General features: G+C 39.1%; 1 protein-coding gene across 1 annotated transcript in view; it reads right to left on the reverse strand.

Annotated features, from left to right (window-relative positions):
• The window catches only part of CSMD2 (CUB and Sushi multiple domains 2), a 1,088,526-nt gene that overhangs the window by 312,972 nt on the left and 748,925 nt on the right, over positions 1 to 26,629 (reverse strand). The window contains exons 11-12 of the mRNA XM_044285154.1: positions 10,687 to 10,790; positions 9,689 to 9,801 (exon numbers count right to left, since the gene is read on the reverse strand). Of these exons, the coding sequence (XP_044141089.1) occupies positions 9,689 to 9,801; positions 10,687 to 10,790 (217 nt within the window). The remainder of the gene's footprint in view (positions 1 to 9,688; positions 9,802 to 10,686; positions 10,791 to 26,629) is intronic.

The raw sequence follows: 26,629 nt of genomic DNA on the forward strand, positions 1-26,629 counted from the left end.
TTGAATTGAATTACTGAAATAAATAAACTTTTCAATGATATTCAAATTTATTGAGATGCACCTCTATCTATCTATCTATTATCTATCTATCTTACTATAGGCTTAAAAATGAGCCATGTAGATGGCGCCAAATAAGATTTTTTTTAATTTATTTTTTTATTTTATATATACAGGGAGTGCAGAATTATTAGGCAAGTTGTATTTTTGAGGATTAATTTTATTATTGAACAACAACCATGTTCTCAATGAACCCAAAAAACTCATTAATATCAAAGCTGAATATTTTTGGAAGTAGTTTTTAGTTTGTTTTTAGTTTTAGCTATTTTAGGGGGATATCTGTGTGTGCAGGTGACTATTACTGTGCATAATTATTAGGCAACTTAACAAAAAACAAATATATACCCATTTCAATTATTTATTTTTACCAGTGAAACCAATATAACATCTCAACATTCACAAATATACATTTCTGACATTCAAAAACAAAACAAAAACAAATCAGTGACCAATATAGCCACCTTTCTTTGCAAGGACACTCAAAAGCCTGCCATCCATGGATTCTGTCAGTGTTTTGATCTGTTCACCATCAACATTGCGTGCAGCAGCAACCACAGCCTCCCAGACACTGTTCAGAGAGGTGTACTGTTTTCCCTCCTTGTAAATCTCACATTTGATGATGGACCACAGGTTCTCAATGGGGTTCAGATCAGGTGAACAAGGAGGCCATGTCATTAGATTTTCTTCTTTTATACCCTTTCTTGCCAGCCACGCTATGGAGTACTTGGACGCGTGTGATGGAGCATTGTCCTGCATGAAAATCATGTTTTTCTTGAAGGATGCAGACTTCTTCCTGTACCACTGCTTGAAGAAGGTGTCTTCCAGAAACTGGCAGTAGGACTGGGAGTTCAGCTTGACTCTATCCTCAACCCGAAAAGGCCCCACAAGCTCATCTTTGATGATACCAGCCCAAACCAGTACTCCACCTCCACCTTGCTGGCGTCTGAGTCGGACTGGAGCTCTCTGCCCTTTACCAATCCAGCCACGGGCCCATCCATCTGGCCCATCAAGACTCACTCTCATTTCATCAGTCCATAAAACCTTAGAAAAATCAGTCTTGAGATATTTCTTGGCCCAGTCTTGACGTTTCAGCTTGTGTGTCTTGTTCAGTGGTGGTCGTCTTTCAGCCTTTCTTACCTTGGCCATGTCTCTGAGTATTGCACACCTTGTGCTTTTGGGCACTCCAGTGATGTTGCAGCTCTGAAATATGGCCAAACTGGTGGCAAGTGGCATCTTGGCAGCTGCACGCTTGACTTTTCTCAGTTCATGGGCAGTTATTTTGCGCCTTGGTTTTTCCACACGCTTCTTGCGACCCTGTTGACTATTTTGAATGAAACGCTTGATTGTTCAATGATCACGCTTCAGAAGCTTTGCAATTTTAAGAGTGCTGCATCCCTCTGCAAGATATCTCACTATTTTTGACTTTTCTGAGCCTGTCAAGTCCTTCTTTTGACCCATTTTGCCAAAGGAAAGGAAGTTGCCTAATAATTATGCACACCTGATATAGGGTGTTGATGTCATTAGACCACACCCCTTCTCATTACAGAGATGCACATCACCTAATATGCTTAATTGGTAGTAGGCTTTCGAGCCTATACAGCTTAGAGTAAGACAACATGCATAAAGAGGATGATGTGGTCAAAATACTCATTTGCCTAATAATTCTGCACTCCCTGTATACTAGAGAGGCCACAGGAGTCAGTACTTGTATGTTAAATATCAGATGAATGTGTCAATCACTTTAATAAAAATGTGCATAGTTCCATGCTATAAAGTCGTCACATGTGTCAGGCTGATCATTAACTATTGTAATTCTTAGAAAAAAGGCTTATAAAGGACCATTTGTATATTATCATGCTGTGTACTGGGTTTTTGTCAAGCTACTTTATATGCTGTATGCCATTAATTACAACCCCAAGCAACTGTATTTTCATATTTAGCATCAAATAGGTTAACGTGAAACCTTTCTTCCTCCCCAACCTCTAATTTACAGCTAAAGCTATATATGCATTATTTCCATCCGGTCCTTCAGCTTGCACTCCATTAAACTGTTCTGTTAGCAAAGTTCAGCACCAGCCATCAGCAGGAAAAGATTGGAAAAGTGGGGAGGGGGTGAGTTTGGAGAACACATTAGACAGAAATGCCCTTTAAATATTCAGCAAACATCCATTAGCCAGGTCAGGCACTCATGAAACAACTCTGGAGGTGTGGTGTCTATAGCAAGTGGATCTGGGTGCTATTTGGTTATAAACTGGAATTATAGAGCTATGGAGAGTTGCTAGCTATGATGCCAAGGCAGAGGAAATGTTAAAGGCTATGGACACCTTTGGGGCAATTTTTTATGATTGCATCCTACTTTTTTTGGGTTACAATCATTTTTGCAATTGGCTTTTATTAAAAATTTTCTGCAATTTTGGTGATACAAGAGTTCATTTTCAGTCTATTTGCAGACTGTCACTCTCTGTCAGATGGAAGCTCATGTATAACTCTTATCTCTGATCTCCTGACCTCATAAACACCTATTATAGCTAAATTAAATGAGTGTCCATGAGGTCAAGAGATCAGAGATAAAAGCTTTACATGATCGTCATGTAAACAAGGCAGACATAGCAGAGCTGGAGAGGGTCCAGGGGACGGCAACTAAAGTAATAACTGGAATGGGGCAACTACAGTACCCTGAAAGATGATCAAAATTAGGGTTATTCACTTTAGAAAAAGACGACTGAGGGGAGATCTAATTAATATGTATAAATATATCAGGGGTCAGTACAGAGATCTATCCTATCATCTATTTATCCCCAGGACTGTAACTGTGACGAGGGGACATCCTCTGCGTCTAGAGGAAAGAAGGTTTGTACACAAACATAGAAGAGGATTCTTTACGGTAAGAGCAGTGAGACTATGGAACTCTCTGCCTGAGGAGGTGGTGATGGTGAGTACAATAAAGGAATTCAAGAGGGCCATGGACGTATTTCTGGAGCTTAATATTATTACAGGCTATAGCTACTAGAGAGGGGTCGTTGATCCAGGGAGTTATTCTGATTGCCTGATTGGAGTCGGGAAGGAATTTTGGAGTGGGGAAAATTCTACCTCACAGGGTTTTTTTTTGCCTTCCTCTGGATAAACTTGCAGGATGACAGGCTGAACTGGATGGACAAATGTCTTTTTTCGGCCTTATATACTATGTTACTATGTCATTTGACAGTACCCAGAGTTAACAGAAAGCCTGAAATGTAACCCCTGTATCAAAAAAACTGCTGAAAATGTTTAATAAAGACCAATTTAAAAAAATTATATTTAGCCCAAAATAAGTAGAAAAGAAAAATTGTCCTCAACAGTGTTCATAGTCTTTAACCCCTCCCTGACCACCTAACAAAAATATACATTGGTGGCTGGGTATTTTTCAAACAGCAGAAACCTGGGGCTAATGTATGCGATCAATGATAACGTTGAACGCACACATTTAACCTCTCAGAGGTCATGGTCAAATGTGACCATGGCATCTGCAAGCTAAAATAAAGGGAGTGTGCACATTAGCAGTGCATATTATGGAATGAATACTAATGACTACTTCCATTATGATTGCCATCATTAGTATGCAGAAGGTGCAGGGATTGTTGAGTGTAGTGCTGCACTGGTTGTACTCTCCACTCCCTGGTCTTCTTATGGGCACTGCATGTGTCCTCACTGCATACAGCATCAATACATAGTGCACGTAAGTGTGCATTATGGCTTGATATCAGGTCACAGTGTAGCACTAGGCTGGCAGAAGACCAGGGAGCAGTGAGTGTCAGCGCGTTCCAGAGCTTGGGGTAAGATGGGGGTCTGATCTGAAGTCTGAGGTGTAATGTGGGTCTTTTTACAGAGGTCTGATGGAGCTTTGGGGTCTGATGGGGGTCTGATCTGAGGTCTGAGGAGGAATGGGGTACAGTATGATGGGGGTCTGATCTGAGGTCTGAGGAGTAATGGAGGTCTGATACAGAAGTCTGATGGAGCTTGAGAGTCTGATGGGGGTCTGAACTGAGGTGTGATGAAGCTTGGGGGTTTGATGGGGTCTGATCTGAGGTTTGATGGAATTTAGGGGTCTGATGGAGGTCTGATTTGAGGTCTGATGGAGCTTGGTGGTCAGATGAGGATCTGTTCTGAGGTCTGATGAAAAATATTTTGTTTTCTTACTTTCCTCCTCTCTATTCTAGGTGTGTCTTATGGTCTGCTGTGTGTTATGGAGCCAAAAATAAGGTAAGTGTGTATTAAAACATGTAAGAGTATCTATCTAACTATTGTGGGGACTTGCTCTGGTAGAGAGCATTAGTGGATACAGTATAGAGGCAACAACAAGTTCTTTGGATGATCAGTTCAGTGTTTTATTCACACTTTAGGCAAATGACAAAACAAGCAATATTCAAACAAAAAGTCACCTTGCGGTGTTGGTGGTAATTCACACAATGTGGCAATTCTGCCTCAAAGTGTCCTTGCTGATAGCAGCACCAACCTGTTTTCACGCCAAACAGGTAGCAAGCCTTCATCCAGATACAAGGCTCCCAGATCCCAACATAGAGACATGGCTTCTGAGCCCAGCTGCCTATTTAAGGACAGCCAGGTGCTGCCAAAACCGGACCGGTATTTATGTTATATATTTTTTTTAAAACATTCTTTATTTTTCCATGTTATACAAGTACAGTGGGGGGAGCATAACATAAATATCATATTCATCATTAATACGTTTGATCGCTTAATATAAATATAGTAGAGACAGATAAATTCACAACTCAGGAATCCACAATGCTCCCACCCCCTGTTCCTATTTCCAATAAAAAAGAGAAGTACTACTTTTTCTCCCTACCCAACACACAAACCTTCCCTCTTCCCTTTCTTGTCGACTTGCCGCTCCGGAACTCGGCAGAAACAAAAATGATCCCATCAAACATGCAACTTCCTCCAACACCCAAATAAACTAAATACATCACTAAAGAGGTGGGTATCCGGCTGAGCCCAGTACGCAGACTATAACCATTTTGCCCATGACCTTTCCCATTGTGCCAACTGTTTTTTCGATATGCACGCGATTTTCTCATATTGGTTCACCTTATCCATCAGGTTTTTCCATTCTGCAAGAGAGCGGGGGGTCAACTGATTCCCACTTTCTTGCAATTATTACTCTAGCTAATAACATACTTTTTAGCTAAGCTATATGGTCCTGCCTTTTAGGGTTATCAGATCCCAATGTTCCCAGAATAGTGAGCTCTACTCCATTTTCCGGAATATTACCCAGTTTATTTACCAACAATTCGTATATTTCTGTCCAATATTGCTAAATCTTTGGACAGTTGACAATGTGGAAAATCAGCCTGACCAGATCGACATTTTGGGCACTTAGCTTCTGTTTTCCCAAACATATTCACTACCTGTTGTGGGGAAAGATATAATTGGTGTACCATTTTAAATTGTATAAGTCTAAAATTAGCAGAAATGATAACCCAATTTATATTTTTATATACCCTTGCCCAGTTAATTTTCCTATCTCCTCCAATCTCCCGTTCCCATTTTTTTTTTCCATTTTTAAATTGTGTCATATTAGCTAATCCATCTTTAATTTAATTTACTGTGATATAGAGGTTTTTACATCTTTCCGGTAAAAACAAAAATCCGTAAAATTATTATCTACTACATTTAAGAGATGCCTATTCTTAATACTAAGGAAAAGGTGTTGTAGTTGTATGTACACAAACCAAAACATATTAACTAATTGAGAGCCGTGAAGGATATCTTTAGCAGTTCTAATACTCCCAGCTTCAGTAACATGCGAGACAAGCACTATTCCCCTTTTTTGCCAATATGAGCTATCTTCTATTTTCATAAGTTCCTTTAAATTAAAATTATGCCAAAGTGGGGTGAAATTGAAACCCTGTGTGATCCCCAACACCTTTTTAATTGTATACCAAACCAATTGTAACATTTCACTTATGGGGCAGTCTTTCCCTCGGGTAGCTAAATACCCCGTTTCCAAAATACAAAAAATGTTTCGCTGGGACCCCTCATAGTTTTTAATTAGATATTGCACTAGGTCGTTCTCTCTTTGTCCCATGCACCATTGGATTTGTGCAGCCATATAATAACCTTGAATATAAGGGAGGATATACCCCCCTCTCCTCCGCCAACCACAGTAACCTCTGCTTAATTCGTCCCCTTTTCGGCCCCATATCAGGTCATTGAAAATCCTATCAATATGAATCAGCCCAGCAGGACATGCTGGGAGGAAAATACCTGTTTTCCCAGACGAAACCTCTCACAATCTATCTGTCTGTCTATCTATTTGTCTATCAGACTATCATCTAGTAGGTCATTTTCAAAATGATATACTTTAAGTGAAGGTACACTGCTTCAATAAACTGGGATGCCCACTCTTTCCAGGGTTAAGACACCTGCTCTCTGTAGTCTACTGGAAAGAAAATGCTTTACTTGCACGGTGAGCTGGGAAGCAAAAGACAGTCATTAATTATCTGTGCCTTTTATATTTGTTTTATATCCAAGATTAAAAGAACATCTGAGGAATTAAGTTCTAAGCCTAGGAAATGCCAGTGGCTCGTCCCCTCCCTACAATCTGGTTACAGGAGATTAGTAACTCAAACTACAAAAATAATAAAATAAACGTGAGGTGCAGAGACAGTCATCGAGGCTGGATTAATTAGGGCTGCCTTTCACATTTAAGAGGAATCAAAAGGAGCAGGGGGAGAAACAAAATTAATCCTAATTGGAATGAAGGATCCTAAATAAATTGAGATACTATCTTAGGGCAATAGTGAATTTTGGGAACCTAATAAAGGACCTGTTGAACATATATAATATTTTCTACCTGCCTTTAACTTCAGCCTCTAGTTTATCTTCCCTTTACAAGAGCTAGTGCTATTTTTACTGTAAGCATTGCAGATACTTTGGCTTTATAAGCCTTGTCCATCTCTGTCAGACAATATGCTTCATGAAGATGCCATCCTCTCAAGAATTCCCTATAGACTGCTGCTTTCTCTGTTTTCAAATATTATTTTAAAAGGGTAGTAAATGTAGAAAAAATATAGTCATAGCTTTAATGTGCTTGTTGTTTTTATCTTGTAGCAAACAGTACGAGATGGGTAGAATGGCAGGATGAATTGTTTCACATCTGGTTGGACATATGGGGTCATCCTCACTTTGGGCCAACAGAAGGCAGCACTGGTCTTCAAGCCTCAGCAGCATTACATGGGGATAGGGAAGACTACACAAAATGCTTTTTGTTTGTGGTTGTCTTGTGTAGGGTGCCACAAGACAACCACTGCATTCTGTCCACCATTGTTTTCTTTGTCTCTGTAATATTTCTTGTCAGTTTTACCATACTATTTGTCTCTCAGACCTTGTTTTCATTGTCCTTTTAAAGGGGTTATCCCATAATTAATCTAAAAAATTAAAATAATTTTAGAACCAACCCTGTACCTCACATGGATCCAGAGATCATCCCATTCATTGTTCCAATTGCTCTGATAGATTTGTATCAAGATGGCAGCTCAACAGGAGTTTATGCTGCAGCTCAGGGATGGTGTTCTTTCTGCTGTAGCCCACTCCCTATCACAACTCAGGAGGAAGTTGAAGGATGAAATTGAGCATGTACGGCATGGCATAGCTCAGTAGCTATAATACATTTCCAATTACATGCAATTACAAAAGTATTCAGATCTAGGCGCTGGTTTGAAAACTGTAGAATATTTTTCTTGGGACCACCCCTTTAATGACATAAATTATTATTATGTTATACTCACAGGTATCGGTATATTTGTCTATTATTACAGCTCACATACTGCTGTACATTGCTCTATCATAACTACTGATCTGAATATTAGCTATCATGATTCTACGTTCACTACTCATGATTTCCACTTGGTGACTACAATAGATATCATTCTCCATTTTTTGGCATTGCTGAATACAGTGGAGGAGATTTATGAAAATGAAAAGAACAAAAACAAAAAAAAACTGTGGGACCAATCACAGCAGTTTTTATTTGTTAGAGTGTTGTGGAAAAATAAAAGCTGTGAGCTGTGATCGATTGCTATGGGCAGCAAAGTTAGTGTTTCGGTATATTTTATGTACTGTGCAATGCTATTATAATACTTTACCAGACACATAATAGAAGCCATTTTTATGCTAATACGAAAATTAGTTAATCAGTTCTTTTTTGGGAGGACAAAAGCTGGCTCTCTAGTGCCAGTCAATGACTGGTCTTTTAAACAGACTCTGGAATAAGGAATCTTTTCCAAAAGGATAAGACATACAGATGGGCATATTTTTCTCATGTAAAAAGGTTCTGTCTTTTGGCTTATACATTGTTTTAAAGCCTATTTTAAAGACCAGATATTGACTTATAGGGTAACCATCCAATAGGTGGCAGCAGATAGGCAGATGTTCTCCTCCTGGATAACAGCTTACTTACATTTCCTTTTTGCCAGGGACCATTGTCCGGCCAATAAGATTCCCTACATGAACTTGATGGTTTTTATTTACAAAGAGAAACTTAATTTCGCCAAACAAACTGTCAAACTTCTGTTTAAAGGGAACCTCAGATGATGTTTGAGCTATAGGCAGCAGGTTATAGAGCAGGAGGAGCTGAGCAGATTGATATGTAGTTTTATGGGAAAAGATTCATTATGACTTGTAATTTATTCTTTTAAATTCTTGCTCATTCTGGTATGAGATGGTCTGGAAGTAGATGGTCCTATTAGTGACTGACAGTCTTCCCTCTATGACTGTGTATAGATAGCTGTCAATCACTCTTAGGACCGCCTCCGTGACTTCAAAGTCCAGAATGAGCTTGTATATAAAATTTACAACTTTTACTGAATCTTTTCCCATGAAACTATATATAAATCTGCCAGAAACTTAGATATCATGTTCAGTGTGACAGGTTTGCTTTAACCTTTTACCATAACTTGTCCACATAAAAGATTTAAAATAATTTTCTGTATCATTATTCAATACTGATAAATCTTACTGGCTGGGGGGGGGGGGGGGGAAAAGTGAGATTTTGTATACTGAGATGCCAAGTATCAGGAGAGGGCTAGAAGTGGCCTCAAGAACAGACCTTATGGGCCCTTTTTCTATAGATAACAGTCAGGAGTGGCCTTTTGGCCATTGGTCCTTATGCCCAAGTGAAATACCTAAAAAGTCAGTCCATCCATATCTGCTGCAAAACGTATTATATAATATATAAACGTATTATATATTATGTTAAATTAAATACAATGATATACCTATGCATATGAAATAAAAAGTAATATCTTAAGGCCCATGTCAATCTTCCATGTTTCGCATTACAACAGTCTAAAGGATTGTGATGAACCAAGTAGTATGAAGTTTTTTTCACAATCTCTTGTATATGGCATACTGTATGTAGTAATTATTATTTAGGACATTTGCACCACAATCAGATTAACTAAGTTACATAGCCGATCTGCTAAAGGTAATAACAGGGATGAAAAATCGGACCAGTATGCACCAGTATGAATTCTCTTTGTGTCTAGATGTGTGTAGATTTGGCTCTCTTTAACAGTATAGCTGTCACATATGGCGATGCATCTGTGTACACATTCCACTTATCAAACGTTACCTTCATAAGAAGCCTTAAATCCCGAGTTACTTCCTGAAGAGTCAGTCCTGAACAGAAGCCACATCTGGTGGTTGGAACTCACTATCAGATCAGGAACGCTGGCCCCCGTCAGTCTGTTGGAACAGACGTCAAATGCGGCAAAATCAAAACAAACTGATGGAAGTTGTACTCTTTATTTAAAAGGTTCCTCCGGCAAAAATAAATAAAAAATAATACATTTTATAAATAACTTTAATTTGCAGAACAGGCTCATTTTACCTAGGAGGTAATAAGTGCGGTCCATCAAAATGGATACCATCCTGTTAAACAGTAAGAAAACCTACCCAGCATCTAACTAGGGTAGGGATTTAGACTTTTGTGTGTCGGAAAGCAGACTGTTGTATTAGTTGGAAGCTGTAAAACATTGCTCCTGGTTAGGCTAAGTGGCACATGAACAATGTATAATGTCAGCCTGACAAGACTGCGGAGGCATGGGCCTGCAGTTACAGTTCAGAAGCTGATGGTTTAACAGCCTCCAAAATCCTCCAGAGCAATCTCATAGCAACCAATCAGATTCCACTTTTCTTTTTGTAAAGATCATTCTGAAAATGAAAGGTGGAATCTGATTGGTTGCTATGGGCAGCTAAGCCAGTTTTCTTTCACATTAGTTTTGAAATATTTTCCCCATAGTTCATGTCCTGTAAGCATGACCAGGAATGATATTACATCTCCCTCTTCACAGCTGATAATAGAACAGTCCCACACCCACAAGTCTCCATCCTAGGAACATTCTAGGACATGTTTCTTACTGTTTAAAAGGATGGTAGACATTTTAATTTACTACATAGATTAACCCCTAGATAAATCAAGCATATTCTGCAAATTAGATTTACTTATAAATTTCATTATAATCGTTTTTTTTCTTTTCTTTTCCTGGAGAACCCCTTTAATATAATTCTAATTGTAATAAACTACCAAACACTAAAGAATAGTATCATTAATGAATTCAATCTACTTACACATAGAGTACAGACTTTTGGTCTTCGGCCTTCCCACCGTCTCCGACTGTAAGGGTGTCATACCCTCTCTCGAGCTCAAATTCTTCAAATGTCAGTTTGATCACCTGTCAGAACATGGAAACAGCTAAATAAATGAGCAGCAAGAGCAAAATGTCTTTGAACGTATGGGTCCAGAAGGAAAACAAACATGAAAAAGTATTGTTGTCATAGTACTGTACATCCATGAGTACCATACCTATAGACACACTTTAAATATATAAGGCCTAATAACACATATTGTAAGTACAATGAATGTTCAAGATTCCCATGATAAGAAAGGAAAATATTTTTCTACATCAAGCCCCAAAATCAACTTACCTTTTTCCATCTCCATATTAGCTGCAATAAGTTACATTTTGGGAGGTCTGTCTTCAGTATACTAACGCAGGTGCCCAAATGCCCTTGAATATATTTAGTGATTAAATGCTAGCAATAAATTATTGTGATTATGACAGCATGTCTAGCACACAATGAGTTATATAAATTTTATGGTGGATAATCTTAACTTTGGTTTACAACAGGACAAAGATTTAGACATAGAAGGTATAGATTTCTTGTTTTTAAAATGGACAGTATTAAATGATGCCGCATTGTAAGTGTGCTGTATATAAACCATGAAACAAAACAATTTTTTTTAAACAAATGTATATGATTAGTATGTTTAGTTCTTTTATCAACTGTACCAGGGATGGCCAACCTGCGGCTCTCCAGCTGTTGCAAACAACTCCCAGCATGCCCAGACTGTCTACAACTATCAGCCTACAGCAGGGCATAGTGGGAATTGTAATTTTGCAACAGCTGTAGAGCCCTAGTTTGGCCAGCCCTGAACTATACTATAGGCCTATGTAAGCTGTCGGCTTTTAGTCGATCTTGTTTATTGGCTTTACAGGTACATATTGATATATTGGGTGTATATAGCTGTAAAGAATTAACATTAAAATTGTACCCCCTTCTATTGGTAACTAACACTTCAACTCTAACCAACTGTAACAGTAGTATAGCAGTTGGTGATTACATGCACTCATCATCTTTTACATGCTCCTTGGGGGATTCCTCATACTCTTGTTGGCTAATGTTGTAAAGCCTGTTTAAAGGGGACCCCGGCACAGATCTGTATTATCCATAAACCTTAGGGGTGCAACTAACCTCCAGGAGCCCCATAGCAGTCACCTTTGGTATATATACTCTTGATATTAGCAGTTATATAGAAGATATAGAAACATTCAACAAGACTAAAAGTAATAGCCGTGATTTGCATCTCACATCACCTAGTGGTTAAGATAAAACTGTTCTTGAACCAACAGAAAGATGTACAGCATATGTTCTGACATTTTTTTTTATATCTAGGTATAGTCATGTGAAGTGTTTTGTATGGCACATTGTTAGGAAAATATGTGTACTTTTATTAGAAAATTGCAAGTAAACTGTCCTCCATTTCAATGTCTACTGAACACTGAAGACACAGAATAACAGTAGGAGGCAGGGGCTTCTCAGCCTGCCTCTCATCTCCCTGCCCCAGCCACTGCCTCCACAAGTATAATATATTTTACAAAAAAACAAATTTGTTTCTGCCTATTTGACTTTCTGCCACCACTGATTATTCGTATCCCCACTCCCACTATCTTCCTGGTGTGTGGATTGGTTAAGTTGAGGGGAGCAAGGCTGCCAGTTATCAGCACTAACATTAAGTGTACAAGGATACAGGCAGAGAGCTTTTTCACTTTTTACAGCTTATTAGATATTATAAGAATTATGTATTTGTTTGGCTTATAGAAATAGAAAACTAGAAATTACAGAGAACTAGATCCATATGACAAATTACAGACACCAACAGCATATGTTCTGAAAGTTTAACCATCATTTAATTTTCTTTTTTATTAGCATCTACTGAATGAAGAAGACACCAGATAACTGTAGGATTAAGATTGGCTTCTCAGCCTGCCTCTCCTCTCCATGCCCTAGCCACCCGCCTCCACAATTGTAATATATTTTAATAAAAAACTTTATTTTGCTATGTGTTCCTGCCTGTTTGATATTCTGCCAGCATTGATCATTTGTTCCTGGTTAGTTAGTTACTGTAGTTCAGGAGAGTGAGGCTGCCAGTGATCAGCGCTGACAGTATGTGAACAGGGACATAGGCAGAAGGATTTGGCTTTTTACATATTATGAGCATTTTAACAAGGTTAGGCTTATAGACACATAAAACTGAAAATTACAGAGAACCAGATCCGAATGTCATGACACCAACGGCGCCTGCTGAATCCCATTGGCTTCTAATAGGGTTCAGTTTTTTTATTGTCACTGTAATTTCACAGGAAAAAAATTGTGGAGCTAAATTTTTTATTTTTTTTGCATTTGAGAGAATCTACAACATAGTCTCATAACGGAGTCTCCAGTGCAGATGTGAGCTCAGTCTTATACATAACAGAGTCACAATGTATATAGACATTCTCTTGATATATTGTTATATTCTCTTGATATATATATATATTATATATATTCTCTATGATATATTAATAGCTAGCACTATTAATGGCCTATTTTGGTATAGCAATTATTGTCGTACAATACTCCAATTGTCCACACATTCTTAATCTAAAACCGTAAATTTCACATATAAGTAAATGATCATACACATTATGGACAAATGTATTTGGATGCACCTCTTGATCATTGAATTCAGGTGTTTTGTACAGCCCCATTGCAACAGGTGTATAAAATCCATCCTCTAATCAATTAGTCTGTCTTTACAAACATTTGTGAAAGAATGGATCATTCTAAAGAGCTCACTAATTTCCAGAAGTCAGTTTGTGAAATTTCTTCCTTCTTAGATATACCAAAATCAACTGTCAGTTGTATTATTGCAAATTGAAAGCATTTAGGAACCACAGCAACTCAGCCATATAGTGGCAGACTATGCAATAGAGTGGGGTTACAGAGTACTGAAGGTTAATAATGCATAAAATTTACCAGCACTCTGCTGACTCAGTTCCAGCACAACTGGTATAACTGTCATATATATTTTTTTTTTTTGGAGTATTGGATTGTGGTGATTAATATCTCCTTGGTGGCCCTATTTCTACTTTTCACTGTGTACTCAATTACTACTTAATTCCACAGTTTTGTTCCCTGTACTGCCTACTTTTACCTGTGCTTAAAATCAGGTTGCTATGCAGGGTCTGTCTATGTGTTGAAGGACGGAGGACGCAGGAGCACGCAGCGTGCAGGCTCACATTACTGACAGCCAGGGACTGTAAGTAAATGATTAAAGCCAGGTCCTCCCCAGCAGCTGATACCAGTGCTTGGGCTGTGTGCACTTCTCCCTGTCCCTGCGCTTGGCAGACGCTCCCTCACTCAGCAGACTAGGACAATGCAGAGTCGAAGCAGCGCAGACCAGGGAAGGGAGATCTGCCATCTGATCAGTGTATAAATGAAAGCAACATGTGGTAAGAGGACCCCTTTGTGCTGCAGGAGATTAACCCTTTAGGGGAGGGCTCTGGTTACTGACACTTTTGGGGGGCTATTGTTACTGGCTAGTGAGGGCAGGCGGGATTAGCCTCAGGGTGAGGGCAGTGGCGGCCATCTTAACTGAATAGTGAAATTGCAGTTTTATGCAGACTGGTTGCTAAGGGCTGAATCTTATTAAATATGGGGTAAGTCAGTCTAATAGTAACTGATTCTGGAATATCATGTTATTACTAACTACATATATGAAAATTTAAATTAGGGTCTAAGTGTGACAGTTATCCTTTAAAGACGGTGCCTGTTGTTTTACTTCCACAGCAGCATCTGGACATAATGGAAATATCATATTTTTCGCTTGATTAGACGCATTTTCAAGAAAAAATCTTGCTAAAAAGTGCCCGTGTCTTATAAACCGCAGTCAGGGAGATCCAACATGGCCAGACCTCCTGACTGCTTCCTTAATGATTTGACAGATTACATATACAGTGCATCTGCACACTTCTCTCTCACTGCCGACACTGACCTGTGTGATCAACGGCAGCAGGAGAACACATGGGGAGGAAGGTCCTACAGCTGTATTGAAAAGAAATGAAAACTCCAAGTACAGCTTAAGGGCCTTTGATGTCATCAATTGGAGGATCCAGAGAAGAAGAACTATATAGCCGGCACTAGTGCAGGGAAATGTGAGTTTTTATTAAAGATGATGCGTATGTGTGTGTAGCAGTGCTGTATGTATGTATATAGCAAAGCTTTATGGGTGTAGCAGAGCTATATGTGTGTAGCAGATGACACACTAAGGGTAACAAGAGTTGAGTAAAACTACTCTCCCTCACACACACTACACACTAAAGTTACTGACCTTGAGCCCTCCACTTTCCTTTCAAAGAGGACCTAGAAAATATGTTTTCTAATTTCCTGTTGTCTAAACCTGGGATGTGTCTTATACAGTAATAGCAAACATTTACAGGGAACCTAACATCTCAATTTTTAACATTTAGCTATGCATATTACCTTATTATTTTAAGCATGTTGTTGCCGACGGTGCCATTATTCTGCTTTTTTGATTAATAGTTGCTGTAAAAAAAAAAAAATTGCCATGCCCTCTTTCTGACTCCTGCCCCTTGATCAATGTTTTTGAGTAGTGGAAACATCATCTCCTCTTTTCTCCCCATCTCGAGCAGGCACCACTCTTGTCTGGTGCTTCTCTGTGCATGCACCAGACAAGGGAGACAGTGCATACTTGGAGGAGACAGAGTGTGCCTGTGTGATATGTGGAGAGATGAGGAGATGATGCGGCCACAACTCAGAAACATCAATCAAGGGGCAGGAGGCAGGAAGAGGGTGCAACAAGTATGACTTGGAAGATGCAAGAGTTAGCCTCCTTGACTTCAAAGTGTGCATTAGCCTACATTGGTATCATGAAATAAAGTTGATTTTCACGACAACCGTGAAAGGCAAAAGCAGAAAAAGGAAACTATCTGGAACACCATGTTTAAAAGAATAAGGTAATGGGAATAGCTAAAAGTAAAAAATTGGTATGTCAGGTACCCCTCAGATGGTGTGGTGAATTGTGACTAGGGCAACTGAGCTAGGAGCAAGAAACCCGCTCATCCCCCTTAATAAGATTTGAGGAGCCATTTGGCTTCTAAAGCAGTTAGGGGCTCCCACGCATGCCATAGCAAAGTTCCTATTCAGCCCTGCCAGACAGATTGCTCAATTTTCCCATAGAATGTGGTAAACCATTACGGTCTATGCTAGAAATGATCTAAACGTTGTTTGTTGAAGTTCTCTAAGGGGGCTAAAAAAAAGTTGAAAAAAGTTTAACAATGTTAAAAAATGTTTAAAAAAAATAAAAACTCACAACCCCATTTTATATATAAACAAATTCTAAAAAGAAAAAAAACCTCATGGGCATTACCACATCTGAAAATTCCAGAATTTTTAAAAGATAAAAATATTTATCATGAACACCATAATAGAAAAAAAATTATCAAAAATTCATACGTACCATAACATGGTATTAGTGAAAACTGCAGATCACCCTGCAAAAAAGAGCACTTACATAGCTCCATAGATGGAAACATAGGAAAGTTATTGGTGTCATAATATGGCAATGGAAAGAAAAAAGTTTTTTTATTTTTAAAGGCATTAAAATGTAATAAAAAGTATATAAATGATTTGATATTGCTGTAATCAAACTGATCCACAAAATAAAGCTGTCATTTTTACTGCATAGTGAACAACATAGATATGAAACCCATAAAACATAGCCAAAATTGTATTTTTTTCCAGTTCTACCCGATTCATATTTTCTTCTATATTCCCAATACATTGTATGGAATATTACATAGTACCATTAAAAAGTATAACTTGTCCTGCAAAGAACAAGTCCTCATATAGCTATATGAATTAAAAAGACCTAAAAGTTATGTCTTTTGGAAAGCAGAGAGGAAAAAAATTTGAAAGAATATAAAACTGCTGCATCAGAAAGGGATTAGATTACAGATTACCGTATGTTGTTTATATTTATCAGCCACATTTGGACGGGTAGAAATTAAAGAATATGCCACTCATTTTATTTTACAGCTTGGTAGCATATAAACCTTCAATATAATTACAACTGTGTTACGTATTTTCTTTTGGGTGTTTAAGAAATGTTATGGCTGCCTATGAAATGCACAAATGCGGAGCTCAGCGGGGATATATGCCCACATGTCACCAGTCCATTTCTAATTCTAAACTGCTGCACTAAAGCTGTTGCTTAAAATACCTTTTTGTACTTTTCCATTGTCCCACAGTAACAATTATCCGAGTGGCTATGTTGTACATAGAAACATTTGCTATCATACAGTATGATTTTTTTTTTTTATGTTGCCACTGTTACTGATAGAATTAAAAAGTGCAAAAGTCAAGTCTTTTTCCTTTATGGTTATTAGGGATGAGCGAACTCGAACTGTATAGTTCGGGTTCGTACCGAATTTTGGGGTGTCCGTGACACGGACCCGAACCCGGACATTTTCGTAAAAGTCCGGGTTCGGGTTCGGTGTTCGTCGCTTTCTTCGCGCTTTTGTGACGCTTTCTTGGCGCTTTTTGAAAGGCTGCAAAGCAGCCAATCAACAAGCGTCATACTACTTGCCCCAAGAGGCCATCACAGCCATGCCTACTATTGGCATGGCTGTGATTGGCCAGAGCACCATGTGACCCAGCCTCTATTTAAGCTGGAGTCACATAGCGCCGCCCGTCACTCTGCTCTGATTAGCGTAGGGAGAGGTTGCGGCTGCGACAGTAGGGCGAGATTAGGCAGATTAACTCCTCCAAAGGACTTGATTAACTGATCGATCTGCAGCTGTGGATCATTGAGCTGCTGATCCTCAATTGCTCACTGTTTTTAGGCTGCACAGACCGTTTGTCAGTCACATTTTTCTGGGGTGATCGGCGGCCATTTTGTGTCTTGTGGTGCGCCAGCACAAGCTGCGACCAAGTGCATTTAACCCTCAATGGTGTGGTTGTTTTTTGGCTAAAGCCTACATCAGGGTGAAGCTGTCACACCAAGTGCATTTAACCAGCAATAGTCTGTTCATTTTTTGGCCATATACAAAATCAGGGGCAAGCTGCGCCTGTCACCAAGTGCATTTAACCCTCAATGGTGTGGTTGTTTTTTGGCTAAAGCCTACATCAGGGTGAAGCTGTCACACCAAGTGCATTTAACCAGCAATAGTCTGTTCATTTTTTGGCCATATACTAAATCAGGGGCAAGCTGCGCCTGTCACCAAGTGCATTTAACCCTCAATGGTGTGGTTGTTTTTTGGCTAAAGCCTACATCAGGGTGAAGCTGTCACACCAAGTGCATTTAACCAGCAATAGTCTGTTTATTTTTTGGCCATATCCCAGTCTAATTCTGTCACTAAATCCATACCGGTCACCCAGCGCCTAAATACTAGGCCTCAAATTTATATCCCGCTAAATCTGTCCTTAGTGCTGTAGCTGGGCGAGTTATTTAGTGTCCGTTCAAGCACATTTCTTGTTCTGGGTTGAAATACAATTCCCAATTTAGCAATTTCATAATTTAGTGGTTTCTGCTATATCAGAGCTATTTGAAATCTATCCCTAAAAGGGTATATAATATTCAAGGTGCACATTGGGTCATTCAGAATAACTTCACACACACCCGCTACTGTGTATTTCAAAGTCTAATTGTGGCACTAAACCCATACCTGTCACCCAGCGCCTAAATACTAGGCCTCAAATTTATATCCCGCTAAATCTGTCCCTAGTGCTGTAGCTGGGCGAGTTATTTAGTGTCCGTTCAAGCACATTTCTTGTTCTGGGTTGAAATACAATTCCCAATTTAGCAATTTCATAATTTAGTGGTTTCTGCTATATCAGAGCTATTTGAAATCTATCCCTAAAAGGGTATATAATATTCAAGGTGCACATTGGGTCATTCAGAATAACTTCACACACACCCGCTACTGTGTATTTCCAAGTCTAATTCTGGCACTAAACCCATACCTGTCACCCAGCGCCTAAATACTAGGCCTCAAATTTATATCCCGCTAAATCTGTCCCTAGTGCTGTAGCTGGGCGAGTTATTTAGTGTCCGTTCAAGCACATTTCTTGTTCTGGGTTGAAATACAATTCCCAATTTAGCAATTTCATAATTTAGTGGTTTCTGCTATATCAGAGCTATTTGAAATCTATCCCTAAAAGGGTATATAATATTCAAGGTGCACATTGGGTCATTCAGAATAACTTCACACACACCCGCTACTGTGTATTTCCAAGTCTAATTCTGGCACTAAACCCATACCTGTCACCCAGCGCCTAAATACTAGGCCTCAAATTTATATCCCGCTAAATCTGTCCCTAGTGCTGTAGCTGGGCGAGTTATTTAGTGTCCGTTCAAGCACATTTCTTGTTCTGGGTTGAAATACAATTCCCAATTTAGCAATTTCATAATTTAGTGGTTTCTGCTATATCAGAGCTATTTGAAATCTATCCCTAAAAGGGTATATAATATTCAAGGTGCACATTGGGTCATTCAGAATAACTTCACACACACCCGCTACTGTGTATTTCCAAGTCTAATTCTGGCACTAAACCCATACCTGTCACCCAGCGCCTAAATACTAGGCCTCAAATTTATATCCTGCTAAATCTCTCGTTACCGCTGTCCTGTTGTGGCTGGGAAAGTTATTTAGTGTCCGTCAAAGCACATTTTTTGTTCTGGGTTGAAATACAATTCCCAATTTAGCAATTTCATAATTTAGTGGTTTCTGCTATATCAGAGCTATTTGAAATCTATCCCTAAAAGGGTATATAATATTCAAGGTGCACATTGGGTCATTCAGAATAACTTCACACACACACGCTTCTGTGCATTTCCAAGTCTAATTCTGTCACTAAATCCATACCGGTCACCCAGCGCCTAAATACTAGGCCTCAAATTTATATCCCGCTGAATTTGAATACAATACATTGGGCCAAATAATATATTTGTTGTTGTGGTGAACCATAACAATGAGAAAAACATCTAGTAAGGGACGCGGACGTGGACATGGTCGTGGACATGGTCGGACATGGTGGGTGACGTGAAGCCTCATTCTCTGCTATGACATGCAGACTGATTCTCTGCTGTCATGAAGCCAGATTGTCTGTTACGGGACCTCTCTGCTCTGCCTGTGTGCTAGGCCTAAATATATGCCAATGGACTGTTGCAGTGGTGGCTGACGTGAAGCTTCATTCTCTGCTATGACATGCAGACTAATTCTCTGCTGACATGAAGACAGATTCTCTGTTACGGGACCTCCCTCCTCTGCCTGGGTGCTGGGCCTAAATATATGCCAATGGACTGTTGCAGTGGTGGCTGACGTGAAGCCTCATTCTCTGCTATGACATGCAGACTGATTCTCTGCTGACATGAAGCCAGATCGTCTGTTACGGGACCTCTCTGCTCTGCCTGTGTGCTAGGCCTAAATATATGCCAATGGACTGTTGCAGTGGTGGGTGACGTGAAGCCTCATTCTCTGCTATGACATGCAGACTGATTCTCTGCTGTCATGAAGCCAGATTGTCTGTTACGGGACCTCTCTGCTCTGCCTGTGTGCTAGGCCTAAATATATGCCAATGGACTGTTGCAGTGGTGGGTGACGTGAAGCCTCATTCTCTGCTATGACATGCAGACTGATTCTCTGCTGACATGAAGCCAGATTGTCTGTTACGGGACCTCTCTCCTCTGCCTGTGTGCTAGGCCTAAATATATGCCAATGGACTGTTGCAGTGGTGGCTGACGTGAAGCCTCATTCTCTGCTATGACATGCAGACTAATTCTCTGCTGACATGAAGCCAGATTGTCTGTTACGGGACCTCTCTCCTCTGCCTGTGTGCTAGGCCTAAATATATGCCAATGGACTGTTGCAGTGGTGGCTGACGTGAAGCCTCATTCTCTGCTATGACATGCAGACTAATTCTCTGCTGACATGAAGCCAGATTGTCTGTTACGGGACCTCTCTCCTCTGCCTGGGTGCTGGGCCTAAATTTATGACAATGGACTGTTGCAGTGGTGGCTGACGTGAAGCCTGATTCTCTGCTATGACATGCAGACTGATTCTCTGCTGACATGAAGCCAGATCCTCTGTTACGGGACCTCTCTCCTCTGCCTGTGTGTGTGCTGGGCCTAAATATATGCCAATGGACTGTTGCAGTGGTGGCTGACGTGAAGCCTCATTCTCTGCTATGACATGCAGACTGATTCTCTGCTGACATGAAGCCAGATTCTCTGTTACGGGACCTCTCTCCTCTGCCTGTGTGTGTGCTGGGCCTAAATATATGCCAATGGACTGTTGCAGTGGTGGCTGACGTGAAGCCTCATTCTCTGCTATGACATGCAGACTAATTCTCTGCTGACATGAAGACAGATTCTCTGTTACGGGACCTCCCTCCTCTGCCTGGGTGCTGGGCCTAAATATATGCCAATGGACTGTTGCAGTGGTGGCTGACGTGAAGCCTCATTCTCTGCTATGACATGCAGACTAATTCTCTGCTGACATGAAGCCAGATTCTCTGTTACGGGACCTCTCTCCTCTGCCTGGGTGCCGGGGCCTAAATATCTGAGAATGGACTGTTCCAGTGGTGGGTGACGGGAAGCCAGATTCTCTGCTATGGAACCTCTCTCCAATTGATTTTGGTTAATTTTTATTTATTTAATTTTTATTTTAATTCATTTCCCTATCCACATTTGTTTGCAGGGGATTTACCTACATGTTGCTGCCTTTTGCAGCCCTCTAGCTCTTTCCTGGGCTGTTTTACAGCCTTTTTAGTGCCGAAAAGTTCGGGTCCCCATTGACTTCAATGGGGTTCGGGTTCGGGACGAAGTTCGGATCGGGTTCGGATCCCGAACCCGAACATTTCCGGGATGTTCGGCCGAACTTCTCGAACCCGAACATCCAGGTGTTCGCTCAACTCTAATGGTTATGCATTCTCTTTCACTTTTACAGGTTTCATGTCCCACCGTCAATATTTTTACTTGACGGTGTAGCACTTTGCCAACAATATAACTGTTACTGTACCAGCCATGTTTGCATAAGCAAATTGGCCAATCCACCTAATAAAGTAATGACCATAATGTCACTGGAAAATGGATATAAGCACTCTGATACTAGAACAATCATATGCAAAAATGCTTATTTTTTCAGAAATTTTATTGGACGGAATGGAAAAGATATGTTTGGCAGAGCACTGTCAAATAACTATAAAACCAACATAAGTATATTACAAGTAGCAATGAGGGATTCTCAAAATTATTGGAATTAATACTGGCAGGAATATTCCAGAATATGCATAGAAATATTCATTGTGAATATTCTATAAAGAAAATAGTTTAGTAAGACGAGATGGCAGGTGGAAGAACTTCACACAACATTTCAGAATCAGACTACAAAATGTTTGTAGTCTGTAACCATGGAGAAATACATTTTAGCTTTGCATATGAGCTATATACAGAAATAATTAGTATTAGTATACAATAGAAAAATGCTTCATTATATTTTTATATTAGGTGCCTTGGAGCAACATGTTGTAGTCTTTACTTTTATTATTTACTGTGAATTGGGAAAGAAAATAAAACCATAATTGTTAGCTACTGGATATTGGTCGTTGATCCAGGGAGTTATTCTGATTGCCTGATTGGAGTCGGGAAGAATTTTTTTCCCTTTAAGTAGGGAAAATTGGCTTCTACCTCACAGGGGTGTTTTTACCTTCCTCTGGATCAACTTGCAGGATAACAGGCCAAACTGGATGGACAAATGTATTTTTTTAGCCTAATTCACTATGTTACTATGTTACAATACAACCCATCAAGCCTCATTTCAGCCCCTGAAAACATTTTTTGTCATATGACATTTATGTATTTTTAAAGAACATAGCAACAGAATGTCATATGTAGACCACAATCAACCCTCTATAGATAGTAGGGGTGTTGTTTAAAAACTAAATTAGAGCAGTGTCTGTATTCCTTCTGTACAGTATTGGCAATTCTCTATAACAAAGTAAGGTGCAAAGGTTCCTCACATCTAATTCTAATGTTCCCATATTCCTATAAACCATCTTGCCTATACTTGACACATAGCTATCTAATATCATCCATCCTAGATATTTATATTGTCGCACAGGACTGTAGTGATAATTTTTCGATTACACTGTTAAGTGATCTTGCTACCAGTTAATTTAAGAGGTGAAATTTCTGTCCCTGTTCAAAGTGACCTGACTATAATTTATTGCTATACAATTCTTATCACTGTCTGCCAAACATGATATTTTCCTGCTAACACACTTTGACACCTACTGAAGTGCAAACTTTGCAATTGGATTTGTTAACCAATATTCACTTGTTTTGTTGACCTAAGGTAAAATTCAGATTTTTTTTCAGATAGAATCCTTAATCCAAAAAAAACAACCAAAAAGTTTAGGTGAATTATTCCTGTTCCATCCTCAAGTTTTGACCCCTTCACCTCAAACTCCCTAGTGTGAAAAACTTATTTGCTGTTGAGTCATCTTTCACAAGGCTTGTTTCTTCATTTCTCACATTCAAACCCTCTCTAAATCCTACTGCCTTCATTTAAGAAGCAGATCTTGAATCTGCTTCTCATCTTGGAAAAGACATAACTCTTTCTAAATAGTTTTCTTCTAACTGTCATCTATTTTAGATGCTGCTGGTATACTTCAATTCATTCTCTTCGGTCTTCAAAAATGCAACCCTTTTTTGCGATCTGCTTCTACAGTAGTTTGTCTGTTCCCTTCAGGATTGAGTTTAAAACCTTGGCTCCAACATGAAAAGCCTAGTGGCAGAATGATTTTTACAGAGGTAAAGGATTGATGGAAGGTTCTTCTTTAGATAAACTTTTTTTAGACTTTTAAAGAAATTATTTAAAATGGCTGCTAGCAACCTATTCTAGAATGTGAGCAAGACTGGTTGTCTCCACTTTCAGAGATGCCTATGAGGGTGAGGGGGGCAGTGCCTCACCACACTGCTCTACCATAGATGGTAATAATGTTATCCTGCCCATGACAGGCCCTAATGGCTGAACAGCCTGATAGGAAAACTCATCAATATGCAATATATGGAAGTACCAGAGTGTAGAGTGTAGTAAGGCCTCAACCCGCTACGCAGCTCTGCAAGTAAAGGCAACCAATCCTGCTCACATTGTAGGACAGGTTGCTGCCGGCTATTTTAAATAATTCCTGGAGAACCCTTGTAACAGATCATATCTAACAAGAGAATATTCTGTGAATCAATATATGAAGTAGACAAATGCTGAGGTAGACGCATATACAAATTCAGCATCTAAGAAAAGAGCATTCTAAAGAAATATTTTGAAAAAAATATTATCAGTGTACTGTATCTGTTTCGTATGCAATAGGAATTCAGAAAAATAAGAGTATGGATGAATAGGAAATACAAATACTATTAAATATCCACAATAATTATAAAAGTCATCGTTGTCAAGTTATATGAATTGTGCTTTAACATAAATTATGAATGTGGTTTTTCATTAATAGGTTAAATTTATTTTGCCATATCAATTACAACTAACATATATATTTGGCTCAATATGGTGCTTACTGTATTAAAAGGGAACCCTTTATTTTGGAGTTCCATCAATAATCCACAAGACAATAGCTGTACGTGATATCTCTCTCTGGAGGACCTGACAATTTCAATGGGCACTATGTATGGTTCCTTTCTGCTGTGGTGGGTCTATGAGGTTCCTCCATTGATTACAGACGATTGATTGGGGGGAAGGGGGCTATATATTTCTTATTCGATTGATCCGAAGAAAATTCAACGCAGAATCCTAGTAAAGTAGATATCATGTCCCTGTATGGAGAATAGTGTTGAGCAAAGCTAAACAAATTGACTTCAGGTAAAATTCAATTCACCACAAAGCCGAATTTCATGGTAACTAGTATATTTTTCCTGAAATGGCAGTAAAAAAACTAAAAATACATACTCACCTCATTTATTTGCTCATGGAGAGGCTGTCACATCCATCTTGATTGAAGAAAAAGTGCCAAATCTCTCGAATGTGAATGTGCGACATCACCACGTCATCAAGTTGGCCAGGTGCTGTGACGTTATTGGTGATGATGTTACTGTGTCTGTCTGCTGTCATCACATCAGCACGAGAGAGATTTGGCATGTTTTCTTCAATCCGTGAGCAAACGGATGAGGTGAGTATGTATTCTTTTTGTTTTTAACCCCTGAAAGGCCTCAATGTGACTGTCAGATGCCATGATCAGCTTTGAACGCGGTATCTGAGGGGTTCAATGACGGGGGAAGCAAGATCGCCGCCCACGTCATTGCGCCCGCTACATACAATGCAATGCGATTGTGATAAAGTAATTTATACTGAATTGAATTTCTTTGTGAACTTCGGCAAAGCAGCCAATTTAAATTTTTTATAACTTTGCTCATCTCTAATAAAGAAACAAGAAATATTCTTCCTTAATGTGGTTCACATTAAATCCTGTAATGATACCACATTGATAGCGAGCTTTCTTTCATGAGAGATGTGTATGCAACTATTAAATAATTTAGAATTACACTTGGCAATACCTCAATTGAAATACTGTACAATGACAATTATTTTCTATCACCAAAATCCATGGAAATGGACCATATTCCTAATCGGTTTAATAGCAGACATTTTAATAAACAAGGTTACTTTGGCTGAAGCAAATGAGAATTGTAAAAAAAATAGAACATTGTATAAAATAATGAAAGTGTAATAATAATGACAGTATCACTAAAAAGTAAAATCCTATATAAGAAGAATTCTATATTCTAACCTCTTAATAGGGTCACATTCCCTACAAACTGAAAAACAACATAAATAAGAACTTTCACACGGGGTAAGGATACAAACAACGTTTTTCTACTTCCTTCAAGCCAACAGGAAAATGACTAGTGTTCCAATTTCATCTTGGCCTATGAAAGCCAAAGACAGATGGAAATTGCTATCTCAATAACCTGTTTCTTGGACCATTGCCTAGTAACTCAGAAGTTCATAGGATGTAGCCACATTTGACATGTACAGTTGCAATCACAATGGCCTTTAAAAGCAACAATTTGCTGAAGATTTACATTGTACATTGAGCAAACAGTTTTTGCAATCTATTATCCTTTCATAACATTGGCTAAGATGATCCAAAAATTCTGGTTTCATTAAATTCAAGAATCATGCTCGAAAAGTCAGAGTGACTTCTCCTATCCTCATCTGATGCATTAAGGAAATATCTTGCCAGGTTAAAAATATCCATGCAGAGTAAATATTCCACATGTCTATTAAGCCAGGTGATGAAAACTGATCATACAATCATCAGTAGTTTATTATACAGGTCCTTCTAAAAAAATTAGCATATTGTGATAAAGTTCATTATTTTCTGTAATGTACTGATAAACATTAGACTTTCATATATTTTAGATTCATCACACACCAACTGAAGTAGTTCAAGCCTTTTCTTGTTTTAATATTGATGATTTTGGCATACAGCTCATGAAAACCCAAAATTCCTATCTAAAAAAATTAGCATATCATGAAAAGGTTCTCTAAACAAGCTATTAACCTAATCATCTGAATCAACTAATTAACTCTAAACACCTGCAAAAGATTCCTGAGGCTTTTAAAAACTCCCAGCCTGGTTCATTACTCCAAACCGCAATCATGGGTAAGACTGCCGACCTGACTGCTGTCCAGAAGGCCATCATTGACACCCTCAAGCAAGAGGGTAAGACACAGAAAGAAATTTCTGAACGAATAGGCTGTTCCCAGAGTGCTGTATCAAGGCACCTCAGTGGGAAATCTGTGGGAAGGAAAAAGTGTGGCAGAAAACGCTGCACAACGAGAAGAGGTGACCGGACCCTGAGGAAGATTGTGGAGAA

Source organism: Bufo gargarizans, chromosome 3 (assembly GCF_014858855.1).
Source record: "Bufo gargarizans isolate SCDJY-AF-19 chromosome 3, ASM1485885v1, whole genome shotgun sequence".
NCBI classification, from domain to species: domain Eukaryota; kingdom Metazoa; phylum Chordata; class Amphibia; order Anura; family Bufonidae; genus Bufo; species Bufo gargarizans.